The sequence below is a fragment of the Bos javanicus genome, chromosome 10 (assembly GCF_032452875.1).
Source record: "Bos javanicus breed banteng chromosome 10, ARS-OSU_banteng_1.0, whole genome shotgun sequence".
NCBI lineage: Eukaryota > Metazoa > Chordata > Mammalia > Artiodactyla > Bovidae > Bos > Bos javanicus.
The window spans coordinates 14,968,621-14,995,322 of record NC_083877.1 but is presented as its reverse complement, the minus strand read 5'-3'; the positions used below and the strand labels follow the sequence as shown (position 1 = coordinate 14,995,322).

The following is a 26,702-nucleotide window of genomic DNA, read 5'->3' as shown; positions in this document are numbered from 1 at the left end:
AGACAAAGTAAGTAAAGTATTCATTGTTTGTGAGCATGGGAATGAAAAATAAAAACAAGACATGATATTTATCCTGCTGCATCAACCAACATGTGATAAGCCTTCCAGGAGTTCAAGTTTCCTTGTGTCACTGTGAGCTGCAGCAGTAACAGTATTTTCCTTTATGACCCATAATAAAGTTACAGTTAGCCACCTTTAAAATTAATCTTTGAAAATCCCTGTTGTCTTGTGCTATGAGAGCTGGCCACTAGTCACATGTGGTTTTATTTAAATTTAACCAAATTTAAAATTCAGTTCCTCAGTCGCACTACCACATTTCAAGTGCTCAACACACACATGGTGCTGGGGCTACCACACGGGACAGGAGAGTGCTGATACAGAACATTCTATTAGTGCTGTTCTAGATTAAAAAAATTTTTTTCTATCCTTTTTAGACTTTTAAGGCTGGAAACAACTGAATATATTAATTAAGTCCATCACGTTCATTTTATAAACAAGAAAACAAGAGGCACAGAGATGTGATCTTTCATTCAAGATCTCTTCTCATCAGTTTACTTAACGGAAGTCTTAGGGTCTACTATGTGCCAGACCCTGAGCTAAGCATTAGGAATTCAAAGAAAGATAAGATTAAATTCCTGCCTAAAGGGATTCATAGTCTAGATGGGAGCAAAGATACTTAGTTGAGAGCATCTCTAATGCATTGTAATGGAAACTAGCTGAAATTCAATGCATCAACTCTGGGGGTTCTGAGATGCCTCTGGGAAAAAGTGAAACACGCAGGATAACTAGAATTAGGCAAAGGAGGTAACAGGGAACTGTGAGTCACAGAGAACAATACTGACACGGTATAGAGGAAAAGGAAAGAATTCATTATCTTTGGAATATAAAGAATGAGAGAGGAGTGAATACACATGACATCAGAAAGTAATAAACAGATGCCACACCATGGAAACTGTATGTTTACGTCATCCTAACAAAGTTAGTTGTTTTTTGTTTTTTGTTTTTTTTTTTAATTTTTAAATTTTTCTTTATTCTTGGCTGTGCTGAGTCTTTGCGCCGGCTTTTCTTCAGTTGTGCTATATGGGTTTCTCCTGTTGAGGAGCACAGGCTCTAGCTATGCAGGCTTTAGTGTTGTGGCGTCCAGGCTTAGGTGCCCCATGGCATGTGGGATCCTCCCACATGGGATCAGGCATTGAACCTATGTCTCCTGCATTGGCAGGTGGATTCTTTACCACTGAGCCAGGAGGGAAGCCCTCAAAGTTAGTTTTTATTCCATTGGTGTTAGCAAGCCATGGATTGCAAAAAAAAAAAAAATAGGTAAGTTTAGGTCATATTAATCATTTAGATTGCTATCAGAAGAGAGATAGGAAAAGGGGGGGGCCAAGAAAGGAGAGGAATATATAATTCAAGAATAGGTTTTTGAAATAAACTTAGGATATAAGAGCTTAAATGAGGTCAGTGATGGTAGGGAGAGAAAACTGACAAGAGTTGAGAAATATTTAGGGTTTATGTCTGATAGAACTTGTGAGTTTTCACTCCTTGAATTAGAGGAAACAGTGGTATGTTTCAGTGAAGACAGCTACATGTATCTACATTTGAAATTCAGGGGAAGGTCTGGAATGAAAATATTTGTTTGGGAGTTGGTGCTAACTTAAACCACAAAGGTGAATGTGATAATCTCTAGCAAAAGTATGTAGAAAAGTGGACCAAGGACAAAAACCCAGGGAAAACAAACATTTAGGATGCTTCCCTTTAGAGAATCCATTGAAGGCAAATGACTGAGAAGAGAAACAAGAATTTCAAGGGGAAAGTTGTTAGCACAAAATGTAGCAAAAATACCTAAGTTATAAACTGAAAAAACAAACTAAATTCTGCAATCAGATTGTCACTTGTGATATCTGCAAGAGTAGTTTCAGTGGAATGATGGGAGTTAAAAGTCGACAATGGTTTGCCGTGAGGAGGTAGAAAGGGAAGTGTCGACTACTCTTTGGGGAAACTAGGATGAGAATGGAGGAACACAGGTTCCTAGAGAGTACCCTGCTTTTGTATTATTTAAAGGATGCAAAAGACTTGACAGTGAAGGTTGACAGAAAGAGCCTGTGGAGAGGAAGGAACTGAAAATACAGGACAGAGAGCAGACAAGTGAGCAGACAGGCCTCGTAATACTGTTTGTGGGCATCTCCATCTGAATGCCTCATAGGTATCTAAAATACCAAAAGTCCAAGGATGGACTCTGATCTTGCTCCTGCAACCTGATCTTTTCAACACTGTTTTCCATCTGAGTAAATGGCACTACCATGGAAGCTGGTGCCTAGTAAGAAACCCAGAACTCCTTCATTTCTTTTTCTTCGCTCCCCACACATAACCACTATTCTCCCCTTCAACATCTCTCAAAACATCAACTTCTATTTTCATCATTATTACTCCAGTTCAAGATACCATCTCTGTACAATTGTGTCTCTAACCGGCTCACTTACACCAGTCTAGCCCCCCTTCAATTCAGTCTTCCAAGTGATCTTTTCATTGCCCATATCCGGTCATACTGCTCTGCTTAAAAATCCTTTAAGGGTTTTCTGTCATTTACCTTTGTATCACCTATAAGAACTCACTGCATGGCTCTCTCTCTGGCCACTTTCCTCCTTTGCTCTCTCCACTCCAACCCCACTAGCCTTGTCTCTTGATATATTCTCCTATCTTGGGGTTTAATTCCTCCTCATCCTTATAATCTTGCCTTAAACATCACAGCACCAGAGGACTATGTTCTCCTGCTGTTACCTCCAGAGTTCCCTGTCTTTCTTCTTTACGACACATGTCACAACTGTAATTCATTAATGATTTGTACAATCATCTAATTTTGTCTTTCCCATCAGACTGCAAACTTCTCAAGGATGCAGAAACAGCATGCTTTGCTTAATACCATGTTCTCCTGTGCCTGGAACACAGTAGGCTCTTAAACAATTTCTTGACTGAGATGAATGAATCAATAGATTAATATTGGGCAGGAAAAGGGACATTTCCTCCTGAGATTGAAGAGAATAAATAAGGATGAGTAAGAATGAAGTTATGGTGACATTAAGGAAGAAATGGACAATTTAGAGAAGTCATATAGCACCAGTTTTCTTACACTGACAGTGTGTTGAAAGAGAGGGAATATTGTTTAAGTATGGCCAAGGTTTAAAATGTCTGCTCAGGAGAAAAAGAAGCAGAGACAGGAGCCTGACCAAGAATTAGTAAAGGACTCTTTTGTGATAGTTATGATGGGAAAACTCTACATGAAGGTAGAAACCACAATACAAAAATCTACTAAATCAAATGAACCAGAGAGTGGATTTCTCTGTGAAAAGCCTAAATACTATTGACTTTATTTCAGGAATAATGTCTGATTTATTTTTGCCAGTAGAATTTATTGATAAGAATGACTTAAAATGAACATATTTGGAGGTAATTAGATCCTTCAAAATATCTGAGATATCCACCAACATTTTCTTCTGTCAAGTTGTTTCACACAATCTTTTAATTACATAATTAATTTGCCAGGAAAGTTACTTCTTTAGAGATAGCATAAAGGCAAACAATCTGTTCTTTAGTCAATCAGGACAAATGTTTTATTGGTAAGATCCAGCGAATGTTTTGTTGGTTCCCCAGGCCAATTAAGATAAGACACAAAGTGTGACAAAAATTCTACCCAATCTCCTACTATTCTCTACTTCCAGGATGCATCAGAGATGAAATAAACAACTTTTGAGTTAAGTAGCTTTTCCTGCTTAACAGTGGCTAACAGTAGTTTGTGCCAGTAAAGAAACTCTAGGCTCATCTTTCCACTCCCCCTCCAGATGGTGCTACAGCTACAAGTGGAGAAGAGTTTACGCTTGAACAAAGGCAGCTTGCCTTACTATTACTGTTGTGCCACTTAATAGCTTCCTCAGCTTTTAGCTTTATTTCCTGGTCTGACCTCTTCCACACAGGCTCCCATAATTTAATAATACTTTCTGACTAAATGAGAGTCTAATACGATGTGGCAAAATACCAAGATTCTCAAGAGAATGACTAGGAATGGAGTATGAAAAAAGAAAAATTCTCTTCATGTTCCTTCAAAGCAGGTGTCGGTCCCTTCTCTACTTTTAGGTTCCTCACTATCTCCTTGGCCTTGGCAAATGGTGCTTCCACTCCCTTAGATATCAACCAGACCTCTAGCTCTCCACTGTCTATCAAGGAATGCCTACAGAGGCATTAGCCACCAGTGTGCTCCTCTTGACTCAGAATATTTGCATTTTTAAAAAAGCCTCTTTAAAGTAGAAAAATCCTTCAATGAACTCTTAAGGGTATACTGATATTCAGAGGTAGTGGGATCTTTTACTCTGGAATGAAAACAGGTTAGAACAAAAATAAAAGCTATGCCACAAAGGGAAGCAAGAGGAAAGGTGGTCTTACTGCTTTAGTTTTTTTCCTATCAGAATGTTCATAACTACAAATCTGATAGGGGCTCCATTAATCAACTCACATCAAGAACGTCCTTAACGGGTAGCCATCTAACCTTCATCTATAAAAGTTTTGTTTTCTAAGGGCCCATCTCCAGATACTCGCAAATTCATTTATGAAGAATCTACCTCTTATAAAGAAGAGAATAAAGGAAGAACTTAGTTTACTTCTTTGGAAAGGCCGTCAACCTCTGGGCTTAACCCGCACTGAGGCCAGAACAGTCTAGTCGCACCTTTCTACCTCTCAAGTTCAACAGAACAAAAGGAACGATGCTTTCCACCAAAGAATGCAGATTTTGAGGAGTGTTAGATTATCACATGGTATAAACTTCTTGTTACAGATGAGGAATGAGCAATTCAGAGGAGGTAGACTGACTTTCCAAGGCCACATAGTTGACTAAAAGCAGAACTTATTTCATTATTTTATCTACCACCCCACTGACTTTCTTTTTACTTTGTTAATGCAGGGATGCTGTCATCACATATCCTTGGATGTTTTTCCTGGATAAACCCTAAATACACAATAATTGTTGTAAAATATATGCCAAGATTTTCTTTCCATCTTTTAGAATTCCTGAACATTTATTTTTATGAAGCTTTGGTAAAATGTTCTGTGTTTACATACTGATGTTACAAAGTTAATTTCAAGATCAATAAAATATAAATTATACAATATAGGTCATGACAAAGATATTAAAACTTTTTTTTTGGCCATGCCATGCAGTATGTGGGATCTTAGTTCCTCAACCAGGGATAGAACCCATGCCCCGTGTAGTGGAGGCATGCAGTCTTAACCACTGGACTGCCAAGGAATTCCCTAAAACTACTGTTAAGTCTTGAATTACTCTAGCTCACAAAACAAGGTTTTCAGTGTTTTAATCTACTGTGACAAGCTCTAGTAAAAAAAAAAAACAAAAAAAAAAAACCCTAAAATTTCTTGAGTTGAGAAAATACTATTCTAACTTTTACCAAAATAGTTCAGCTGCATAAATAAAACAAGATTATCATACGTACTTAAAGCTCTAGAATGATCCGGGTTCCTTATTCCCTTTGCTCGTAACCTCTGAAGAAGAACTGTTGAGGACAACTGTTTTACAAGATACACTGCCATGGAATAGTTCTGGAAAAAAAACAAAACAAAACGATGTAGAAAACAAACATATGTAAATAAATAGGTACATCTACTTTAATCCCAAAATGACAGAGAAAGAAAATTAACAACTGTTAAAACCCCTACTGTGTGCCAAACACTATCTCAGGTGTTTTCATGAATGGTAATTCACTTAATCTTAACCAAAAAGCTGCTGAGGAAAGCGAAGTGTAGAGAAGTAAAAGAATTTGCCCTAATTTTGCAACTTCCAAGAGATAAAGCTAGATCTGTTATGCTTCTGTATTACCTGACTACCTATGCTTGAAGCTAACCATTTTAGGCACTTTTGTAAAAGAACATTGTTAAAAATAAATATAAACCAAGGCCAATAAGATGCCAAAGTCATCATAAACCATATTTAGTAACTAACGGTAGCTATTCAAAAAATTACAAATTAGATTGGTAATTTATATCATTTAATCTCTCTCTATGCTTTAACTAGTTCTTGAAAAGACCCTACTTGGGCTATTACCACAATAAGTAGAGGGAATGCTAAATATTCAAAGAGAAGCTGCTGGTTTGGCAAGTGAACAGATGAATATCCATGACCAGCAGAGGGATTACCCAGAGATGGAAGTAGGAAAAAGGGAAGAAAGAAAAAGTTGATCAACAAGGCAAAGGAAAGGGTACATGACTGGACAAGAGGAGTAAAAGAGGGCTGAAGCTTATGAAGGGTAAAAGAGGTAAATAAGGAGGCCCACTTTCCACTTGGTACTGGAATCAAGAAGATCAAGAGACTGGGAAAGAAGCAAAAGGAAAAATAATTATGGCCATCTTCTATTTATTAGCTATAGAGAGCTTTGTATGCACTCTTAATGTATACTATCCACTTCATTTAAACCTCAAAGAAGGCCTGTAAGAGATATGTAGGGCAAGTACTTTTCTAAGTAAAGGACTGATGCAATGGAAGCACACAAAATATTTTTTAATTTAAATTTTAAAAATGTATGTAATCTGCTCATGATCATGCACCTGCTTGGTGACAAAGGTGGCACTAGAAATCAAGAGGAAAGAGTAGGGGTATCAAGACAAAGGACTAATGGCCAAGGCCAGAGTGGCTCTCTATAGATCTTAACTTCACACACCATTTGATTTGACCCTCCTAACCTAGTCCAATGTACATTCCAACTTTCATTTATGTCCACTCTCTGGAAAACACATTCCCCTCTTTTGGCAAGAGGAGAATATATCCTATAATACCCTCTGGAAGGTCACATTTTCATTTACAGTTCAGAAACTTATTGGTGTTCACATGTTATACATTTTCTGGGGGTGGGGGGAGGGGGTGGAGTACCAAAGAAGCTAATGTGAGAAGGATAAATTAGGAGTCTTGGATTAACATATACACACTTCTGCAATGCAGGAGACCCTGGTTCAATTCCCAGGTTGAGAAGATCCCTTGGAGAAGGGATAGACTACCCACTCCAGTATTCTTGGGCTTTCCTGGTAGCTAAGACTATAAAGAATCTGCCTGCAAAGCAGGAGACCTGGGTTCAATCCCTGGGTTGGGAAGATCCCCTGGAGAAGGGCATGGCAAACCACTCCAGTATTCCTGCCTGGAGAATATCCATAGACAGAGAAGCCTGGCAGACTGTAGTCTATGGGGTCACAAAGAGCTAGACGTGACTGAGTGACTAAGCACGGCACATGTATAAAATATATAATCAACAAGGACCTACTAAATAGCACAGGGAACTCTGTTCCATACTCTGTAATAACATAAATGGAAAAGAATCTGAAGAAGAATGGATACGTGTACATGTAAAACTGAATCACTTTGCTGTACACCTGAAACTAACACAACATTGTAAATCAACTATACCTCAATATAAAATAAAAGTTAAATTAAAAAAAACTTAGATCTAATTTACTTTCATTAGGCATTTCCCTGGTGGCTCAGACAGTAAAGAATCCGCCTGCAATGCAGGAGACCCAGGTTCAATCCCTGGGACAGGAAGATCCCTTTGAGAAGGGAATGGCTACTCACTCCAGTATTCTTGGCTGGAGAATTCCAAGGACAGAGGAGTATGGCGGGCAACAGTCCATGGGGTTGCAAAGAGTCAGACATGACTGAGTGACTAACACACTACACACATACTTTCATTAATAAATCCCATAATTAAACATAATTAGTTTTAACAGTCTTTCTGAAAAACTTCATTTATTATGGCTGTGCTGGGTCTCTGTCACTGTAAGCAGGCTTGCTCTCTGGCTGCAGCGAGTGGGGGCTACTCTCTAGCTGCAGTGCATGGGCTCCTTGTCGAGGTGGCTTCTCTCATTGCAGAGCATGGCTCTAGGGTGTGTGGGCTTCAGGAGTTGCGACTCCCGGGCTCCAGAGCACAGGCTCAAAAGTTGTGGCTCAGCAGGGATCAAATCCATGTCTCCTGCATTGGCAGGTGGAGTCTTTACCACTAAGCCACCAGGCAAGTCCCAAATCTTCTAATTTATTAATGAGGAACAAATAACTTAAAACTTGCCAAAATTTTAGACTGACAACAAACATACCAATCTAATATAAAACTAAAAAGATTCTTTTAGGAAAAAAAATCCTATTCATCTTTACTATTTGATTAATGCTTCAAGTATGACAGAAAGTGAAGAAATGCTAATTAACAGTGTGAAATCAAATACTCACAGCTTGAGTATTCAGAATCACCTAAGGTTTTATATAGATTTTTAAGGAGAGATCAAGTAGGAACCACAGGTACAAGTGAAATTGTATGTTCACTCTATTTGAAACACATAACAAGCAAAAAAGCAAAGAGATGGTCGGCTGTTAACAAACACCACATATATTGATAATATGGAATTAAATTTTATATCACATGAAAGATTCAGTAGCAACTCCCCACTCCAAAACAAAACAAAACAAAACACAAAACACCACCTTCATAGTGGTATAGTATCTCTTCTAGGTGGATGGTGTCATACTATTCCAGCTACCCCTTCAAAGTGCTATCTAACTCCAACTGCTGAAATACACTGCACTATACTAATGCTTTTGTTAAATGCTCTTTCAAAGAGTCTTCAAATTGTCTAATGAGTTCATAGGACATTTTCTTCATTATTAAGATATGATACACACATTAAGTATCAGTATTTACACAAGTATTTAAACTTCTATACAATGACAGTTTAATAAATGCTAGATGCAGTGATTACTTTGAGGCAGGATAAGAAGTTATAATATATAGTTCACTTATTTCCTTCAAGCACTGTAGTAGCTTTTTCTTTTGTAATTTTTTAATTGATATATAACATTGCATAAGTTTTAAAGTGTACAACATGTTGACCGCAAAGAGTTAAAATATATTGTAAGATGGTTACCATCACTATGGGCTTCCTCAGTTGCTCAGACAGTAAGAATCTTCCTGTAATGCAGGAGGACCAGGGTTCGATCCCTGGGTCAGGAAGATCCCCTGGAGAAGGGAATGGCAACCCACTCCAGTATTCTTGCCTAGAGAATTTCATGGATAGAAGAGCCTGGTGGGCTATAGTCCACTATATTATAAAAACTAATAACATAGAAATTAATCCCCCAAACAGTAAGAGATCCTACATGTACTATTTAGAGTATGTTCATAAGCTGAGTAAAACTAGTGATCAAAAACCAAACTAATAAGTTACTTTTGCAGCTTTAAAAAAAATAATTTTCTTTCAATGTTTTACCTCAAAAAAGATCTCCAACTTTTAGATCAGGGTCTACATAAAAATCTTACCTGGGAGATCTTCAAATCACTGAAGATACTATACTGTTTTCTTTCTGAGCTGTGGAACACTTCCCATGGAAGAATATCTCCCCCTCCTCTGGTGCTATATTATCAGCAACCATATTTCCCTCCTCTCCCACAGCTTCAGACTTTTTTCATGGTTCACTGTAAACATCCTGGTGTTTATACACTTCCCAGGAGGGTTATACTCTCACACACACAGACAAACCCAAAATATCTGCCATACCCTCTTAAAAAGGAGGAAAAACAAGGAGCCCAAGGTACACCAGACAAAAAACATTTTAAAGGACTGAAACCTAATAGTGACATACTGATTAGGTAAAGGAAAACAGATAACCGTGATAGATGTCAAAAAGGATTTTGATAAAATATCAAAATTTACTGGATATTTCTCTCAAAAATATCCAGTAAAAAAAGAGGATCACAGGATTATGTTATTAATGCAATTAAGTTCTATCAAGAATTAATAGTCATTATAATACTTAATGCTGTGACACGTCTTCTCATTAATATAAAGAACAAGTCAAGTATGTCTACTAGTGCTCACATTATTTAACATTGTTCTGAAGGCTGTAGACAGTACAACAGAACAAGAAGAAATTATGGTGTAAGCATTAGGATTATCATTATTTAGATAATGATACTTCTCAGACTCAAGACTGCCGGTCTGGAAACACTAAGGAACCTACTAAAAAGTTATCAGAACCAACATAGGAATAGTAAATATTTAACAATAACTAAATAAATAAGTAAAAATATTTACTTTTAAATAAGTAAAAAATAAAAGTTTAGAAAATACAATGGAAAAAGAACTATTTACAGAAGCAGTAATAATAATAAACTATATAAGAATCAAAAAAATATGAAAGATTTATGAGAAGAAATCTATTAAATTACACAGGAACATGAAAGACGATTCAAACAAATGGAGAAACATACAGCTCCTGAAATAAGGACACTGAATATCGTAAATAAGTTAATCCTAAGTTAACACACAAATTTTAAGCAAGCTCATTCACTTCCAGAAAGATTTGGGGGAATAATGCAAGGGAAATTGTCTTATTCTCTGTAATTACTTTTCCAACATTTCACTCTTCTCAAGGCCCTGATTTCTTCTCTCATTCTCAGTGGCCTCTCGCACTTCCTATTTCAAAGACATACCCGGAAGTCATCAGATTAGAGCTTAACTCATCTCTCCAGTAACAATCTCACACACACACACACACACTCACAATCTCACACACACACACACACACATTCTTTTAGTCCACTAAATAAAGAAGCTGTCCCTCCTAGCTCCAATGAGTTACTGTGAAATTTACTATTGATTATTCTTTCTTCCTCTTGTATATTTAACTTCTTCCTCTCAAGATGATACTTGCCATCATCCTTTATACATGTTTAACACTCTCCCATTAAAGCAAATAAACAACTGTCATCTCACATTTCCCTCCAGCTTACCTGTAACTATCTCCAAATCCACACTTCTACAACTCACGATCTCCATGGCCTCCCTTACACCTGGTCACAATCTGGCTTCTCCCACTATCCACCAGAGCAGCTTATGCTCTATTTTTAATCCAAAAGGTATTTTTTTAGACTTCAAAAAATACTTATTTCTCAACATCTGTTCAATACTGTTTATCATCTCCTCCTTTTTTGAAATTCTTCCCTTGGTTTCTCATATTCACCCTCGATTCTGTCACATCTCTGGTACTATTTCCCCATGCCCTCTTCAGGTTCATTCTCTTCTACCTGTATTAAATGTTATATAGTTCCTCAAGAATAAGTCTTCAATACTCTCTTCTTCTTACCTGATACATTTCCCCTGAACAAAGTCAGCCTGCTTTTATGGCTCCAATAATCACCAATATGCAGATAATGCCTTTTTTTTTTCTTCTCTAGCCCAAACTCTTTTCTGAGCCCATATGCCCACCTATTCAGAGTATCTTAAAGGCATCTCAAACTCTAGCCATTCTTGCTCCTTTTCAGTTTCTTAAAAAAACTAGGCTCTGGGGTCAGGCCAGAAGAGTGGCTTAGGTGTTCTGCCCACCCCACTGGAGGTGTTGAGTGCAGGGGGCATGCTCAGCACCCTGCTTCTGCTCGCAACACCCTGTTTTTGCTCCTGGTTCTTCAGAAGTGGCAGTGGGGTTTTTTTTAGTCTTTTCGTATCGTTTGTCCAGAATTTGCCCCAACTGCACATGTCCAACCCCTGAATTATACCCCTACCCTCACCCTGCGTAAGGTACAAACTTATCTCCCCTCAGGGAGACAGGAAACAAGGGAACCTGTTGTTTGTTCTTGCTCCTCCTTGCTGCAGCAGGGGACCCAATAAAGTCTTGCCTGAAAAGAAAAAAACAAGAACGAGGCTCACACCTGCCAGTGGGCTACTCTGAAGATCGTTTGCTCTGAACCTTCCACCAAACTGATTCCTTCTACCCTTCTCTCAACTCTTAGCTCAGTCATTACATCCTCAGGGAAGCCCTGCCTGACCTCTCTCTAGTTCAAAGTGCCCTAATATACTCTAATATCATCATGCACCTCTTCTTTGTATTTCCTGTGACACCGTTCACATTTTTGTGTGTAAACTGGATTCTGGCTCCAAGTCAGGACTTTTTTTTCTCACTGTGTTACCGCCAGTTTTCAGTATAGTACATGGAATAGAGCATACATTCTATAAATTTCAAATGAACTTGTGAATATACACAAACTCATATAAAATTGTAATAATCAAAAATATTCTAAAATTGTGCCAGAAAAAGAATGCTAGGCTAAAAAACAATACAGAAAAGTGAAAAAACACACACACTATAAATAAAAATCAAATATATAACAATGGTTACTTCAGAATTAGCATTTGTCTAGTTAATGGTGTTAGAACTGGCTATTTAAAAAATTAAATTTTTATTTCACACCACATGTAAATTTACAATGGATGAAATATGTAAAGATAAAACAAGAAATCTCAGAAGTCGAGAAAAAATATAAACAAATATTTACGTAAGATTGGGAAGGGAAGATAGACTAAATTCAACAGAGGCTGAGCGGAAACACTATAAAGAAATAAAACTATGCAACTAGAGATTATCATACTAAGGGAAGTAAGTCAAAAAGAAAGAATTGCCATATGGTATCATTTATATGTGGAATCTAAAATATGACACAAACCAACTTATCTATGAAACAAACAGAATCAAGGACATAGAAAATAAACTGGTGGTTGCCAAGGGGAAGGGAGATGGGAGAGGGTAGGAGCAGGAGTTTGGGATTCACAGATGCAAACTAGTATATACAGAATGGACAGACAATAAGATCCTACTGTACAGCACAGTGAACTATATTCAATAACCTGTGATAAGCCGCAATGGAGAAGAGCATGAATAAGAATGTAAATATATATATCTATATATAACTGAGTCACATATCCTTGATGTATAGCTGTAATTAACACAACACTGTAAGTAAGTATACTTCGATAAAGAAGAAATTAAAAGAAAAAAAGAAACTGGTTAAAATTTGGGTCCATAATAATTTAAATCTTCTATACATTAAGGAATCACATAAATGAAAAGGAATAAACTAGAAACAAACATTTGCAGCATGTGAAAGAAGGTTAAATCAGTAATGTAAGAACTCGTAAACAATAAAAATAAGAAAAACAATAGAGAAACAGATATTTATATATGTTTTAAATGTGAAAAATCACAAATTTGTTCAATCTCACTAACAATAAAAGGAGTACTAATTAAAGCAATCTAATACCACTATTTATCTATAAAAATTAGTACAGATTTCAAAGAAGATAAAACTCAGTGTTATCAGTCAACAGGCATATGAAAAAAACCTGAAAGTCAGAGAATAAATCTTACATCTTTTGGTAAGGCAATCTGCCAGTGAACACAAAATTTCTCTAAATTCTGATGGTCTTTGATTCAGGAATTGCACTTCAGGGAATTTACTCTAAAGAAAGCACTATGTGTGTGCAAAGTCAGAGCTATTAGGACGGTCTTCAAAACGCTCTTTGAAGTAAAGAATCAAATAATGTTCAACAATAGGGAACGGGCTACACTATAGATACTCGTTTGGAATATGATGTAGACGTTTAAAATCATGCAGATGAACATGAAATGACATAGGAAGATGTTTATGAAAATACTTAGTGAGAGTTATCAAGTTATAAAACACTGAATATTGCAAGATCCCATTTTTAAAATGGGAACATGTTGAAAATTCATTGTGAGACAAAAATAAATCCTTTGGCAACTCATTTTATACCCATTTTATTTATAGATAAGCACAAGTAGCCATGGAGATTAACCCTTCCTTATAAAACAAAACTCTGGAAGAAACAAAAATTTACTCACTCTTCCAATTTCTGCAGTCCAAGAAACAACAATGGTGTTTGGTACAGTTGTAGACAATCGGACAAGTGAGGTGATATTAATTGGTCGGCTGGGTCGCTTTGGTTCCACACCATTTTTAGTAGGTGGAAGATAACCCTAAGGACGAAATATAACATTTCTATTTATTACTTTCACAACCATTTCAACTTCCATTCCTTAAAAAAAAAAACCTACAAACTACATATTAGAAAATATGAGTATTTTCATTTAAAAGTGGAGAAGCAAACACTTGTAAGAGTTTTCTGTACGTTTCTCTAAAATACCCTACAGTCTCATTATAGTAAGCCTGAGAAAAATATTGGTGATAGAACTTAAAAATCTATAAGAATTTAAGAATCAGGTTGAATTCATAAACAGCTTGGATAAACACATAAGGACTATTTTAAAGGTGAGCAACAATAGCACCCACTCCTTTGTTAAATGCACACCAGTCTTCAAATCTCCCATCTACCACAAGGTTTCAGACACAAGAATACATCTGAGATTTTGATGAAACTATCTCTTCATCCCAAAATTAAATAAAATACTAAAAGCTACCACACCCAACTCCAAGTCCTAGACTGTCTCCATAGCTAATGTCACAGCTGTTAATTGTACATAGTTGGTACAAGTGTTTTAGTCAGTCACATGAATATACATCCAAAATAAAGATGTTTTCTTAATGAAAAACTATGATTAACAACAGCTGTGATGACTTATTTGCTAGCTATGCTGGCAACGCACTGGAAAAATAGCTTTTAGGACTTACTGGAAGGCTGCAAGGTTTTGTATTCACTTTCACACAAAGATTGGGTGGGAAGTGATCTTCTTGTGGACAACTGGTTTCTGATAAACAAAACCTAAACAATAAAGAACAACTTTAATTTCCTTTATTAAAAGATGATCTCATTGATATTTTTGTTTCATAACTAATCTAAAAGATGGTCAAACTTAACAGCAACAACTATTAAAACTAGACATTTCATATTACGAATAAATGCATTTAAATAGGATCAAAATAAATAATTTTGTCAATGTAGAGTTTCAGTAGTCACAACTACCAACCTGCAGTTGTCCTCATAACATCTCCAGTCATTTGTTCAAGCATGCTGGCGGGGGCAGGGGGGTTGAGGGGGGAGTGCTCTGGGGTTGAATACATTTAAGAAATTTTGGAGAGTAACATGGAACCTTATATTACTATATGTAAAACAGATAGCCAATGGGAATTTGCTGTATGACTCAGGGAACTCAAATCAGGGCTCTGTAACAACCTAGAGGGGAGGGGTGGGGGGGGGGCTCAGGGGGGAGGGGGCTCAGGAGGGAGGGGACATGTATATGCCTATGGATGATTCATGTTGATATTTGGCAGAAAACAATGAAATTCAGTAAAAGCAATCATTCTTCAATGAAAACAATTAAGTTTTCTCTATACAGAACATCTCAAAGCTAATAAGGACTGTAGCTTTTTAAGAAGAAAATATATGTGTGTGCGCTCAGTTGCGTCTGACTCTTTGCAACCCTATGGATGGTAGCCCGCCAGGCTCCTCTGTCCATGGGATTCTCCAGGCAAGAATACTGGAGTGGGTTGCCATTTTCTCCTCCAGGGGATCTTCCCAATCCAGAGGTTGAAGCTGCATCTCCTGCACTGGCAGGCAGATTCTTTACCACTGTGCCACCTGGGAAGCCCAATATAATATATGGTATTTCCCAAATGTATTTGTCTATAAAACATTTTTTGGTTCTCAGCAGAATATACTGAAAAATGCTAAAAGTCAAGCTCCAGGATCAAGTTTTGTCCACCAAGTTCAAGTATTCCATTAGTTTCTGAAAACTGAAGATGTTGAATAATAATAATATTTGTATTATATCCACATGTGCTTAGAATACTATTTAGAAACTCACAAAAACATTTATTTCTAAATTAAATGTGCAATCTTTCAGGAAAAACCAAGACAGCTACATAATTTGTACACTCTCAATCTTTTCATTCTATTTTTTTTTTAATTTGGCTGCACCAGGTCTTAGTTGTGGTATGTGGGACCTAGTTCCCTGACCAGGTACTGAACTGGGCCCTCTGCACTGGGAGCACAAAGGCTTAGCCCCAGGACCACCAGGGAAGTTCCTTACTCTATTCATTCTTACACAGATTGAGAAATAAATTAATCTGCTATTTAAGACAACGATTCTCAATTACTTCCTTGTTCCCAATATAGAGCTAAGGTTCACTCCACCTTTACAGAATGTTCCCAGAACTTTTTGGTTTATATGTTAAGTATGCTATCTCTGAATTCTGTGAAATATTCATTGTTTTTACACAAGTTTTTAAACAAGAAGCACAAGTATCTTCTCTCAATATCCTGATCTGCCTGCAATGGAATCTGTGTGAGGGAAGGTCCACAAATGGGACAATTTTCTATGTAAAATTTTATGGGTACATATATGGTCATCTTTAAGCAGGGACAATCTATAGTTTCCATTACATTCTCAAAGAGGTTAGAGAGTCATAGAAAGGTTTAGAATTACTAACCTGCGAAGATTTTCTCAAAATATACTTAGCACACGGATATCAACACCCACAAGATCATCTCTAGCCCCAGCAGAACCTTCTATGATAGGCCAGTTCTTTACTTAGCAAAAGTAAGAGGATGCTCTAGTTTCAAACCAATTATGCCAGTGTCGTGGGAGATTAGAAACATGGACCTGGCTGCCTGAAGCTGCCGAAAAACAGAATTCATGTGACAAGCTGACTCCTATTCAACTAAGTAAAAAGTGAACATCTAATAAATCATTCTTACAAACCAAAGGATTTTTTAAAAAAGAAACAATAGCACAAAGTTTCTGTACAGATGTTTATGGGGGTGGAGAGGGGAAACAGATAAATGAAAACAGATTAGGAATCTAATAGAGAAAATACTGATCTTAATTCTGACCAAACTGTTTTTCATGTTTTAGATAAAGACTTATAGTTAGGATAGTAGATGGTATATGCTCCAAACTTAATAACCTGGGATTGCTGTGGGGGATGGGCAATGTGGGGATGAAAACAGTTTAGCAAAACACAAATAATCATCTAATAATTCCCAAATATAAACAAAATATACACAAAATATATACAATATTTAATATAAACAATCTAGCAAAACCCAATTGTATATATTAAACATAATTATATATATTAAATATGTATATATTAAATATATACAATATATTTAATATAAACAATTTAGCAAAACACAAAGAACCACCTAATAATTCCCAAATATATACAAAATATAATACAAAATATATACAAAATATAGTACAAAATGGTTCTTTTCCCATTAAGTTTCGGATATAATCTGAATTTAAAATAGCTAAGCCCCTCCAGTATTCTTGTGCTTCCCTGGTCGTTCAGACTGTAAAGATTCTGCCTGCAATGCAGGACATCTGGGTTTGATCCCTGGATTGGAAAGATCCCCTGGAGAAGGGAATGGCTACCCACTCCAGTATCCTTGCCTGGAGAATTCTATGGACAGAGGAGCCTGGCAGGCTACAGTCCATGGGGTCTCAAAGAGTTGGACACGACTGAGCAACTTTCACTTTACAAGCCATTTTTAACCATCACGATTCCCTTAGAATCTCTGAACTGATCTTAGAAAGAAAGAAAACCTTCCTATGGAATGAGATCAATGCCTCCTGCTGCTTTAAAGAATGTATGGACGGTAATGCTAAGGATAGCAGGTGGATCTTCTGTTCTAGAACTATGGTTTGCAAATTCAGTCTTGGGATAGTCTCCTCAAACGAAAACTAACCCAGAAGTCAAACATGTAAAAACAGGTCAAAGCAGCACTACTTTGGTTCAGAGTGTGTATATGTGTGTGTGTCAGGTAAGAGTTGGGGTGGGGGAGAAGGTGGAATGATAGCCAGAGGGTAGACCCCAAATGGTGGCTTCAAGCAACAGTCTGAAAACCACTGTTTTAAAAGACAAAGTCACATAGCAGTATGAACAAAATGTAAATTGAGGCAGGAAGTAAAAAATATCACAGCAATATGTAATTATTTACGAAGGCGCTGAATTTTAGCCCTTCAGTCAGTCATTATCATCTGCCCGACAGAGGATAAAGCGCCTTCACACAGAAACACCTTTGTCAGTGCCTTCCAAAACCAAGACCTTACCTCTCCTCTGCTTTCTCAGTTTTCATCACACTACTTCTAAGTCTAGATCAGACGTTTTCACATTATTCTGTGAAGAACTGAGCTGGTTCTTTAATCTCTTTTCTGATCTCTTAGTACGTTTATAATCTGTACATACAACTTAGTATTTGATTTTGAGACTGGGCTATGTGTTTGACTTATCCTTCTTACTTTATATGGAAAATAGCTTCTGGAGGAAAACAATTGTCTTTCTCTTCTATCTCTATCGCAACAAGAACAGTGTGGGGCACTGAAGTCTACACTACAATAGTCACTGAGTAAAAAGAACAGCATAAGATGGTTTATGTAAGCAATGAGAGACATTAACATAAAAGATGTGTTAGATACTCTTAGAAGAAATGGGCTAAGAAAAGAAACTGAATATGGGACAGTACCATGTTGGAAAATTCTCATTTTGCTTTTCAAATTTATCAAAAGATGTCTCACACAGAATCTAAATTAGAGAGTATTTAAAAGTTAATGGTTTAAATATAGGACACAGAAAATACTTACTGAAAATTAGAAAGATTTTAGAAATCTTTAAGAAATATTGATTTTTAAACTTTGAATATATACTGTAGTCAATACTTTACCTTAACTGGACCTGCACTGTGAAGTCACATTTGGTCCCAGAAATATCCCTAGAAAAGACATGGTAAGAACTAAAATTATTTTAAAGACATCCACAGGAAAGCTGATTCAAAGACACGGCTAACTCCAGAATGTATATCAGAAATAGTAAGAGTTCTTATGGTAAGTAACATTCTAATGATATTTTCAGTACTAATACTTGCATGACAATAATACTCACCCCTGAATATACTGTTTCAAAAAGTCACTTATTATAGACAAAACTGGATGCAAAGGTCAAACTGCAAGTTACACTCAGAGACAACTTACATGGAACTACTGATCTGCTGCACTTGTTGTGGCGTCAATGCAAATGCAAAACAGGTTTCTCGAAAGCGCTGACTGTTGTCTGATGCTAAAGAAGAAAAGAATTATATTTTTTAATTACCTTCAAATTTTCAATATAGTACACAATAGCAAACAAGACAAAAAACTTCAACCATTCACATGCCTTTAATTAACTAGGATGAATGCTAGCGTTTAGATAACAAGTCAATTATGGCATTTGAAAATTAAGACATGTGCTACATGTCTAATCATAGACGTCTGCATCTAAAAAGGACACGTATAAAAACACGCTGATACTAATTTTATTTAAAATAATACAAAGCCATTTAAAGATATAAATGAGCTAAGTAACAAACATATTATTTTTGAGCTAAGTAACAAACGTATACATACACCTTGAGATCTGCCCAGGTAAGATGACAGTTGGACTTGAAGGCAAATTAAGAATTTTATCACCCCCCACCTAACTATACCACGAAATTTTTATAAAATAAATAACATATATAATTTGTCCTATCCTTAGATGAACAGACCTCAAAATTCGCCTGTGGTTACTATCTCAAAAAAGGAAAGGAGTTACACGAAGAAGGGAAAGAAGAGAATAGAGAGAAGAGGAAGGAAGGAGAGGTGGGGAAAGAAAAGAATATATTTTGATATCAGTGGTAAATATCTTTCTTGTTTGCTATATTTCTGCACAAAGAAGCACTAAATGATTGTTGAATGAAGTAAAGACTGAAAATGAAGGAATAGCAAATTAAATTATTTAAACCGTCCTTTTCCAGGATAATTTTCTAGAACAAATGGATCACTTTTAATACCAAAGAACTCCCAGCCTGCGGGCCACTTAAACTGGTGCAGAAAAAGTAGCTGAAGTTGGCCATTTCTTACCTGCAAGCAACACTTCCTCCAAAACTACCACGCACAAATGTCCAAAAAAGCTGTACAAATGAATGAGAAAGGAATCCAAAAGAGTACTGTTGGATCTACAATTTCAAGTCAATGACCAACCTAGATAGCATATTCAAAAGCAGAGACATTACTTTGCCAACAAAGGTCCGTCTAGTCAAGGCTATGGTTTTTCCAGTGGTCATGTATGGATGTGAGAGTTGGACTGTGAAGAAAGCTGAGCGCCGAAGAATTGATGCTTTTGAACTGTGGTGTTGGAGAAGACACTTGAGAGTCCCTTGGACTGCAAGGAGATCCAACCAGTCCATTCTAAAGGATATCGGTCCTGGGTGTTCTTTGGAAGGAATGATGCTGAAGCTGAAACTCCAGTACTTTGGCCACCTCATGCAAAGAGTTGACTCATTGGAAAAGACTCTGATGCTGGGAGGGATTGGGGGCAGGAGGAGAAGGCGACGACAAAGGATGAGATGGCTGGATGGCATCACTGACTCGATGGACGTGAGTCTGAGTGAACTCCGGGAGTTGGTGATGGACAGGGAGGCCTGGCGTGCTGCAATTCATGGGGTCACAAAGAGTCGGACATGACTAAGTGACTGAATTGAACTGAACTGAACTGACCGGAACTAAACTGACAGGAGTATCTCTTCCAAGCCTACATTTGTATTTCTGCTTTCTGTGATCTGGGAAAGCTTCTTAAAAATTAATTTAATTATTTTCATCAGAGGCTAATTACTTTAAAATATTGTAGTGGTTTTTGCCATACATTGACATGAATCAGCCATGGGTGTACATTTGTCCTCCATCCTGAACCCCTATCCCACCTCCCTCCCCATCCCATCCCTCTGGGTCATCCCAGTGCACCGGCCCTGAGCGCCCTGTCTCATGCATTGAATCTGGACTGGCGATCTATTTCACACTTAGTAATATACATGTTTCAATGCTATTCTCTCAAATCATTACCCCCCTCACCTTCTCCCACAGAGTCCAGAAGTTTGTTCTTTACATTTGTGTCTCTTGGTGTTGCGTGTATAGGGTCATCATCACCATCTTTCTAAATTCCATATATATGCGTTAGTATACGGTATTGGTGTTTCTCTGACTTACTTCACTCTGTATAATAGGCTCCAGTTTCATCCACCTCATTAGAACTGATTCAAATGTATTCTTTTTAGTAGCTGATTAATATTCCATTGCGTATATGTACCATACCTTTCTTATCCATTCATCCATCGATGGACATCTAGGTTGCTTCCATGTCCTGGCTATTGTAAACAGTGCTGCGATGAACACTGAAAGAGAACACGTGTCTCTTTCAATTCTGGTTTCCTCAGTGTGTATGCCCAGCAGTGGCATTGCTGGGTTGTATAGCAGTTCTGTTTCCAGTTTTTTAAGGAATCTCCACACTGTTCTCCATAGTGGCTGTACTAGTTTGCATTCCCACCAACAGTGTAAGAGGGTTCCCTTTTCACCACACCCTCTCCAGCATTTATTGCTTGTAGACTTTTGGGTAGCAGCCATTCTGACCGGCGTGAGATGGCACCTCATTGTGGTTTTGATTTGCATTTCTCTGATAATGAGTGATGTTGAGCATCTTTTCATGTGTTTGTTAGCCATCTACATGTCTTCTTTGGAGAAATGTCTGTTTAGTTCTTTGGCCCATTTTTTGATTGGGTCATTTATTTTTCTGGAGTTGAGCTGCATGAGCTACTTGTATATTTTTGAGATTAACTCTTTATCCGTTGCTTCATTTGCTATTATTTTCTCCCATTCTGAAGGCTGTCTTTTCACCTTGCTTATAGTTTCCTTTGTTGTGCAAACGCTTTTAAGTTTAATTAGGTCCCATTTGTTTATTTTTGCTTTTATTTCCATTACTCTGAGAGGTGGGTCATAGAGGATCCTGCTGTGATTTATGTCAGGGAGTGTTTTGCCTATGTTGGGAAAGTTTTTTCTTAAAGACTCTATCCCCAAGAAACAGTTAAGATAATCAGAAAGCTATCTTAATCATGAAATATCAACTTGGCAAAAAGCAGATAACCAAGGACCAGAATGTAGAAAAGCAAACAGTTTCCTCTTTCAGGCAATGAAAGTAACTTCTTTGTTTCTGACTTAGGATATGTCTCTCTCAAAATTTTAGTCCAGTAGGCTTAGCCTGATTTAGATTTCTGGCTCTGTTGTAAAACAGTACTAAAATAAGTTTCCAAGTATCAAAAATAATATTATTCTCTCGGCAAAATTTCAGATTCTTTTAGAATATATGAGTACAGTAAGTTTTGGACACATACACACACAGACTTAGAAAAGATATAACTAAAATAACGAGGTTGCTTTTTGAGCCACACGTAGAAATCAGATTACTTAATAGTAACCCCTTTATATCCTTTTTTATATATATTAATAGTAGACTGGACTGTTCACAGGATTATTACTGGTTACCTGGAAAACCATATTTCATACTATTTGATTTTCAGGTTTAATTTTGTTATGAATGCCAGTGAATTTAGTTTTGGTCTCAGGTAACAGACCATTTAAAATTTTTTCTAAAAGTTAATTAAGCTATCATTATTCCTTTCAGAAAAATTCAGGCCAAACAGAAGCATGGAATCTTATACTGAAAAGTAAGCCTTACAAATCATCCAAAACAATGACCTCCAATGTTGAGGATAAGCATCTAAGAGATGCTTAGATTTTCCATAAAATCTAATTCACAAAAATACCTAAAATTTTATGTCAAATCTTGTATGGCACATGCTAAATTATTTTTCTGAAAGGGTACAAATGATCAAATGAGCTTGCAGACCACTGATCTAAATTCAAATTCAGGAATTCAACATTCCTTTCAATTCTTCCATTTATATGCTTTGAAACATTTTAGAGATGAAGGAAGAGTGGTCATTACCTTGTCAGACAGAAGATGACTAGTGATGTACAGTGTAATTGTAAGAAAGCTTGCAGCCCAACAGAGTAGCAAGTATAGTGGGAGAGAGATGAGATCACACAGACGTGGATTTGAAACAGGTTTTACCACTTATTTGCCATGTGACCTTAGGTACTGTTTTCCCCAATACTTAACATACACAAACACAAAAACCCTCATAGGATTATTTAAATATAAATGAGGTAAGATATTTTAAAAGCATGAATTTCCTTTTCTGTCTCCCTTTCTCCTTATGACCTTGCTGCTGCTGCTAAGTCACTTCAGTCATGTCCAACTCTGTGTGACCCCATAGACGGCAGCCCACCAGGCTCCCCGTCCCTGGGATTCTCCAGGCAAGAACACTGGAGTGGGTTGCCATTTCCTTCTCCAATGCATGAAAGTGAAAAGTGAAAGTGAAGTCGCTCAGCCGTGTCCGACTCCCAGTGACCCCAAGGACTGCAGCCCACCAGGCTCCTCCATCCATGGGATTCTCCAGGCAAGAGCACGGGAGTGGGGTGCCTTATGACCTTACACTGAATCAAAACATAATGCTCTAACTCCTACCCATTGATGTCATGTAGTATAGCCCGTTATAGCCACTCTTCAAATATTTTAGACAGCATTAACGTGCCCCACTCTCTCCATTGACTATTTCCACTGCATTTCAGACAGGATTTCAGAATTACTCACCATTCTGATCTTTCTCCTCCAGACATACACCAGACTATCACACTTTGAAAGTAACAGCACTGAACACACTCTTTGTCATAGCATATATTATTTTTCCCAAATATTTGCTGCCCCTCTGTGCTGACCCATTCCCCAAAGGAGGATTATGACACAGTGTCACTGTTGCCTTGGTCAATGAAATATGACTGGAAGTGTACCACTTCAGAGCAGACCTTTAAGACCTGTCCTTGGGTTTCAACATCTTTCCTTCTAGTCTACCTTGATTCTAAAGTGGAGAGAACTAGAGCAGAGCCACAATCAATTCACAGATAATAAGTAGCCTAAGTGAAAAATAACTCTTCATTGTTTGCCATTGAAATTTATGATTGCTTTTAAGCTGACTGACATTATTCCAGATGTCACATGACAAGAACAATATTTCTATCAACAACTGCAATATACTATTATTAATCCACACAACAACCATAAACAAATATTTCCTCAGATTTAGAAATTGAGGTTCTAAGTAGTTATGTAACTGTCAAGGCCTCATACTAGGTAAGTAGAACCCAAATTAGAACTCAGATCTACACATTTCCAAAGCCCATGCTCTTCTCATAACATAGGACTATTAGCTTCCCTGATCTAAGTGTTGTACTTCTATTAAGTACAGAGTAGCATTATATTTGCTTGCCTGGAGAATCCCGGGGACGGGGAGCCTGGTGGGCTGCCGTCTATGGGGTCGCACAGAGTCAGACACTACTGAAGAGACTTAGCAGCAGCAGCAGCAGCAGCATTATATTTGCTTGCCTGGAGAATCCCAGGGACGGGCGAGCCTGGTGGGCTGCCGTTTATGGGGTCGCACAGAGTCAGACACTACTGAAGAGACTTAGCAGCAGCAGCAGCATTATATTTGATCACAGAAAACAGGAAAAGAGTGTCCCACTATACCCTCATCATAACTGCTTGTCATTTCTACATATTTCTTACCAATTAAATTATCCACATAATTTGAAAGCTTGCTTTAAAAAAATTACTCTTATCACATTTTCAATTATAATCTCTATTACCATATTTAATTATTGCATTGTATTCTATCTATGGGATATATGAAAATTGTAATTACTCCTTTGATTAGCCATTTAGGTTTTCTAAGTTTTCATTATTTGAAAACAACTCTGTATACAGGATTTATATGTTTGCTTTTTGGAAAGGGGGGTGTAGTAATTATTTTCCTTGGATCAATTCCCAGATGTGGGTTTTCTGGGTCAAAAAGTATTGAGATCTTTTAAAATGAATTTTATCACAAAAGTGGTTTTCAAACACTTGTAACACTATATATATATATATATATATATATATATATATATAAAACCATTACCAATTTGTGCATCTACTTATTGCATTTTACTCTGGCCTGCCTGGGAGTTGCTGTTAATTTAATGGGTAGGTCTGTGTAACTCCTTAGTAGTTTAAATTGTATCGAAATTTTCTTTCCTGTTTTCAACTTCCTATTTAGTTAATTGCCCAATCTTGTCCTATGCCCATTTTTACATTTGCATAGAGTTTCATACATAAAAAAAAATATTAACCTTGGAAATTTGCTGAAAATACTTCCCCTGGTCTGTTACATTTTTTCATTTTGGCAATATTATTGGATAATTCAAAGTTAAGTTTTATGTAGTCTTATCTGTCAATCACTTCCTTTGTTAATTTGTATTGTTTCCCTCCTTAGGTTCATTCAGTACACAATTCATTTCTTTGGCTTGTTGTTTCCATGTAATTATAAATCCATCTGGAACATATTTTAATATGTGATTTTTTTTAAAATATAAATTTTTATTTCTCCAATTTGCTTAGTTATACTATTTATTAAATAATCTTTCTTCCTTATGGATATGTGTGCTTCCTTTATCATATTAAATCCTTATATCCAACACGTTCCATTTCCAGGCTATTTTCTCATTGGTCTTCTTTATCCTGGTGCTGGCACCCTATTTTTTAAACTGTTATAGTTTCACTATATTTTGATGTCTTCTATTAGGTTTCTCTCCATTTATTCTTTTTTCAGAACTTTAACATCAACTCAAATGTTTTATCAAGATGAACTTCTGAATCCTTTTGTCATGATTCTCAAAGTTCAATGGTATTTTGAGTAAAATTATACCCATGACTTATTTTAAGAGCTGATATCTTTATATCTTTAATCTTTCTATGCTGGAGTACTGTACCTGTGTCCATTTATTCATATCCTTAAGGTTTTACCATTTTTATCATGGGATTCACAGGTGGCTCAGTGGTAAAGAATCTGCCTGCCAATGCAGGAGATACAGGTTCAGTCCCTGGGTCAATAAGATCCCCTGGAGGAGGAACGGCAACCCACTCCAGTATTATTACTGGGAAAATCCCAAGGACAGAGAAATCTGGTGGGCTACAGTCCATGGGGTCACTAAGAGTCAGACACAACTGAGCACACAAGAATGCATTTTTATCATAAAAATTAGTCACAGAGTTTCCGTTAAGATTATTCTTACACAAACTATCAATCAATAGGAGAATGACTAAGCATTCATATAACAGAACATTCTGTAACAAAAAAAAGAAAAGAAAAATCAACACCAGAAGCTAGTTTCTTTTGAAGATCAATAAAACTGATAAACCTCTAGCAATACTACTAAGGAAAAGAAGACACAAATAAGAATAAGAAACACGAAGTGACATCACTACAGAGTCTATAGATAATAAAAGCATATAAAAGAATATCATGAACACCTTTCAGACTTGAACTGACAACTTTAAAACTCTTGCCCCTAAATTAAAAAGAGAATATTTCTCAACTCATTCCATGAAGAGAGTAGTACTACAGTACCAAAACAAGACAAATACATTGAAAGAAAACTACCATTGTTACTTCTCATGAACATAAATACAAACATTCTTGATGCAACTTTAGCAAATCCAATCCAATTATATTAAAGTTAAAAAAAATGACTATATGACTATAAAAAATGACTATACTATATGACTATATTTTAAAAAGGGTAATATATCATAACCAACAGAGACGTATCCCAAGAATGCAGGGTTGGTTCAACATTCAAGTCACTAGGTTAACAAACTAAGGAAGAAACAACATATTATCATTTCAATAGATCTAGAAAAAGCATCTGACAAAAATTCAACATTCTTGATTTTTAAAAAAAGCTCTCAGCAAAGCAAGTATAAATGTGAACTTTCTCATCCCAATAAATGATTTCTATGAAAAATCTATAGTCAACATTATACTTAAAGATGAAAGACTAAAGAATTAGAAACAAGGCAATGATATCCATTTATCATTTCTATTCAACAATGTACTGGCAATTCTTATCAGTGCAATAA

At 36.7% G+C, this 26,702-nt stretch overlaps 1 protein-coding gene across 2 annotated transcripts in view; it reads right to left on the bottom strand.

Annotated features, from left to right (window-relative positions):
* Nucleotides 1-26,702, bottom strand: part of PIAS1 (protein inhibitor of activated STAT 1) — a 127,913-nt gene that overhangs the window by 30,986 nt on the left and 70,225 nt on the right. For both annotated transcript variants that reach the window (XM_061430177.1, XM_061430176.1), the window contains exons 3-7: nucleotides 18,815-18,899; nucleotides 18,508-18,555; nucleotides 14,511-14,601; nucleotides 13,724-13,858; nucleotides 5,493-5,598 (exon numbers count right to left, since the gene is read on the bottom strand). In XM_061430177.1, the coding sequence (XP_061286161.1) occupies nucleotides 5,493-5,598; nucleotides 13,724-13,858; nucleotides 14,511-14,601; nucleotides 18,508-18,555; nucleotides 18,815-18,899 (465 nt within the window). The remainder of the gene's footprint in view (nucleotides 1-5,492; nucleotides 5,599-13,723; nucleotides 13,859-14,510; nucleotides 14,602-18,507; nucleotides 18,556-18,814; nucleotides 18,900-26,702) is intronic.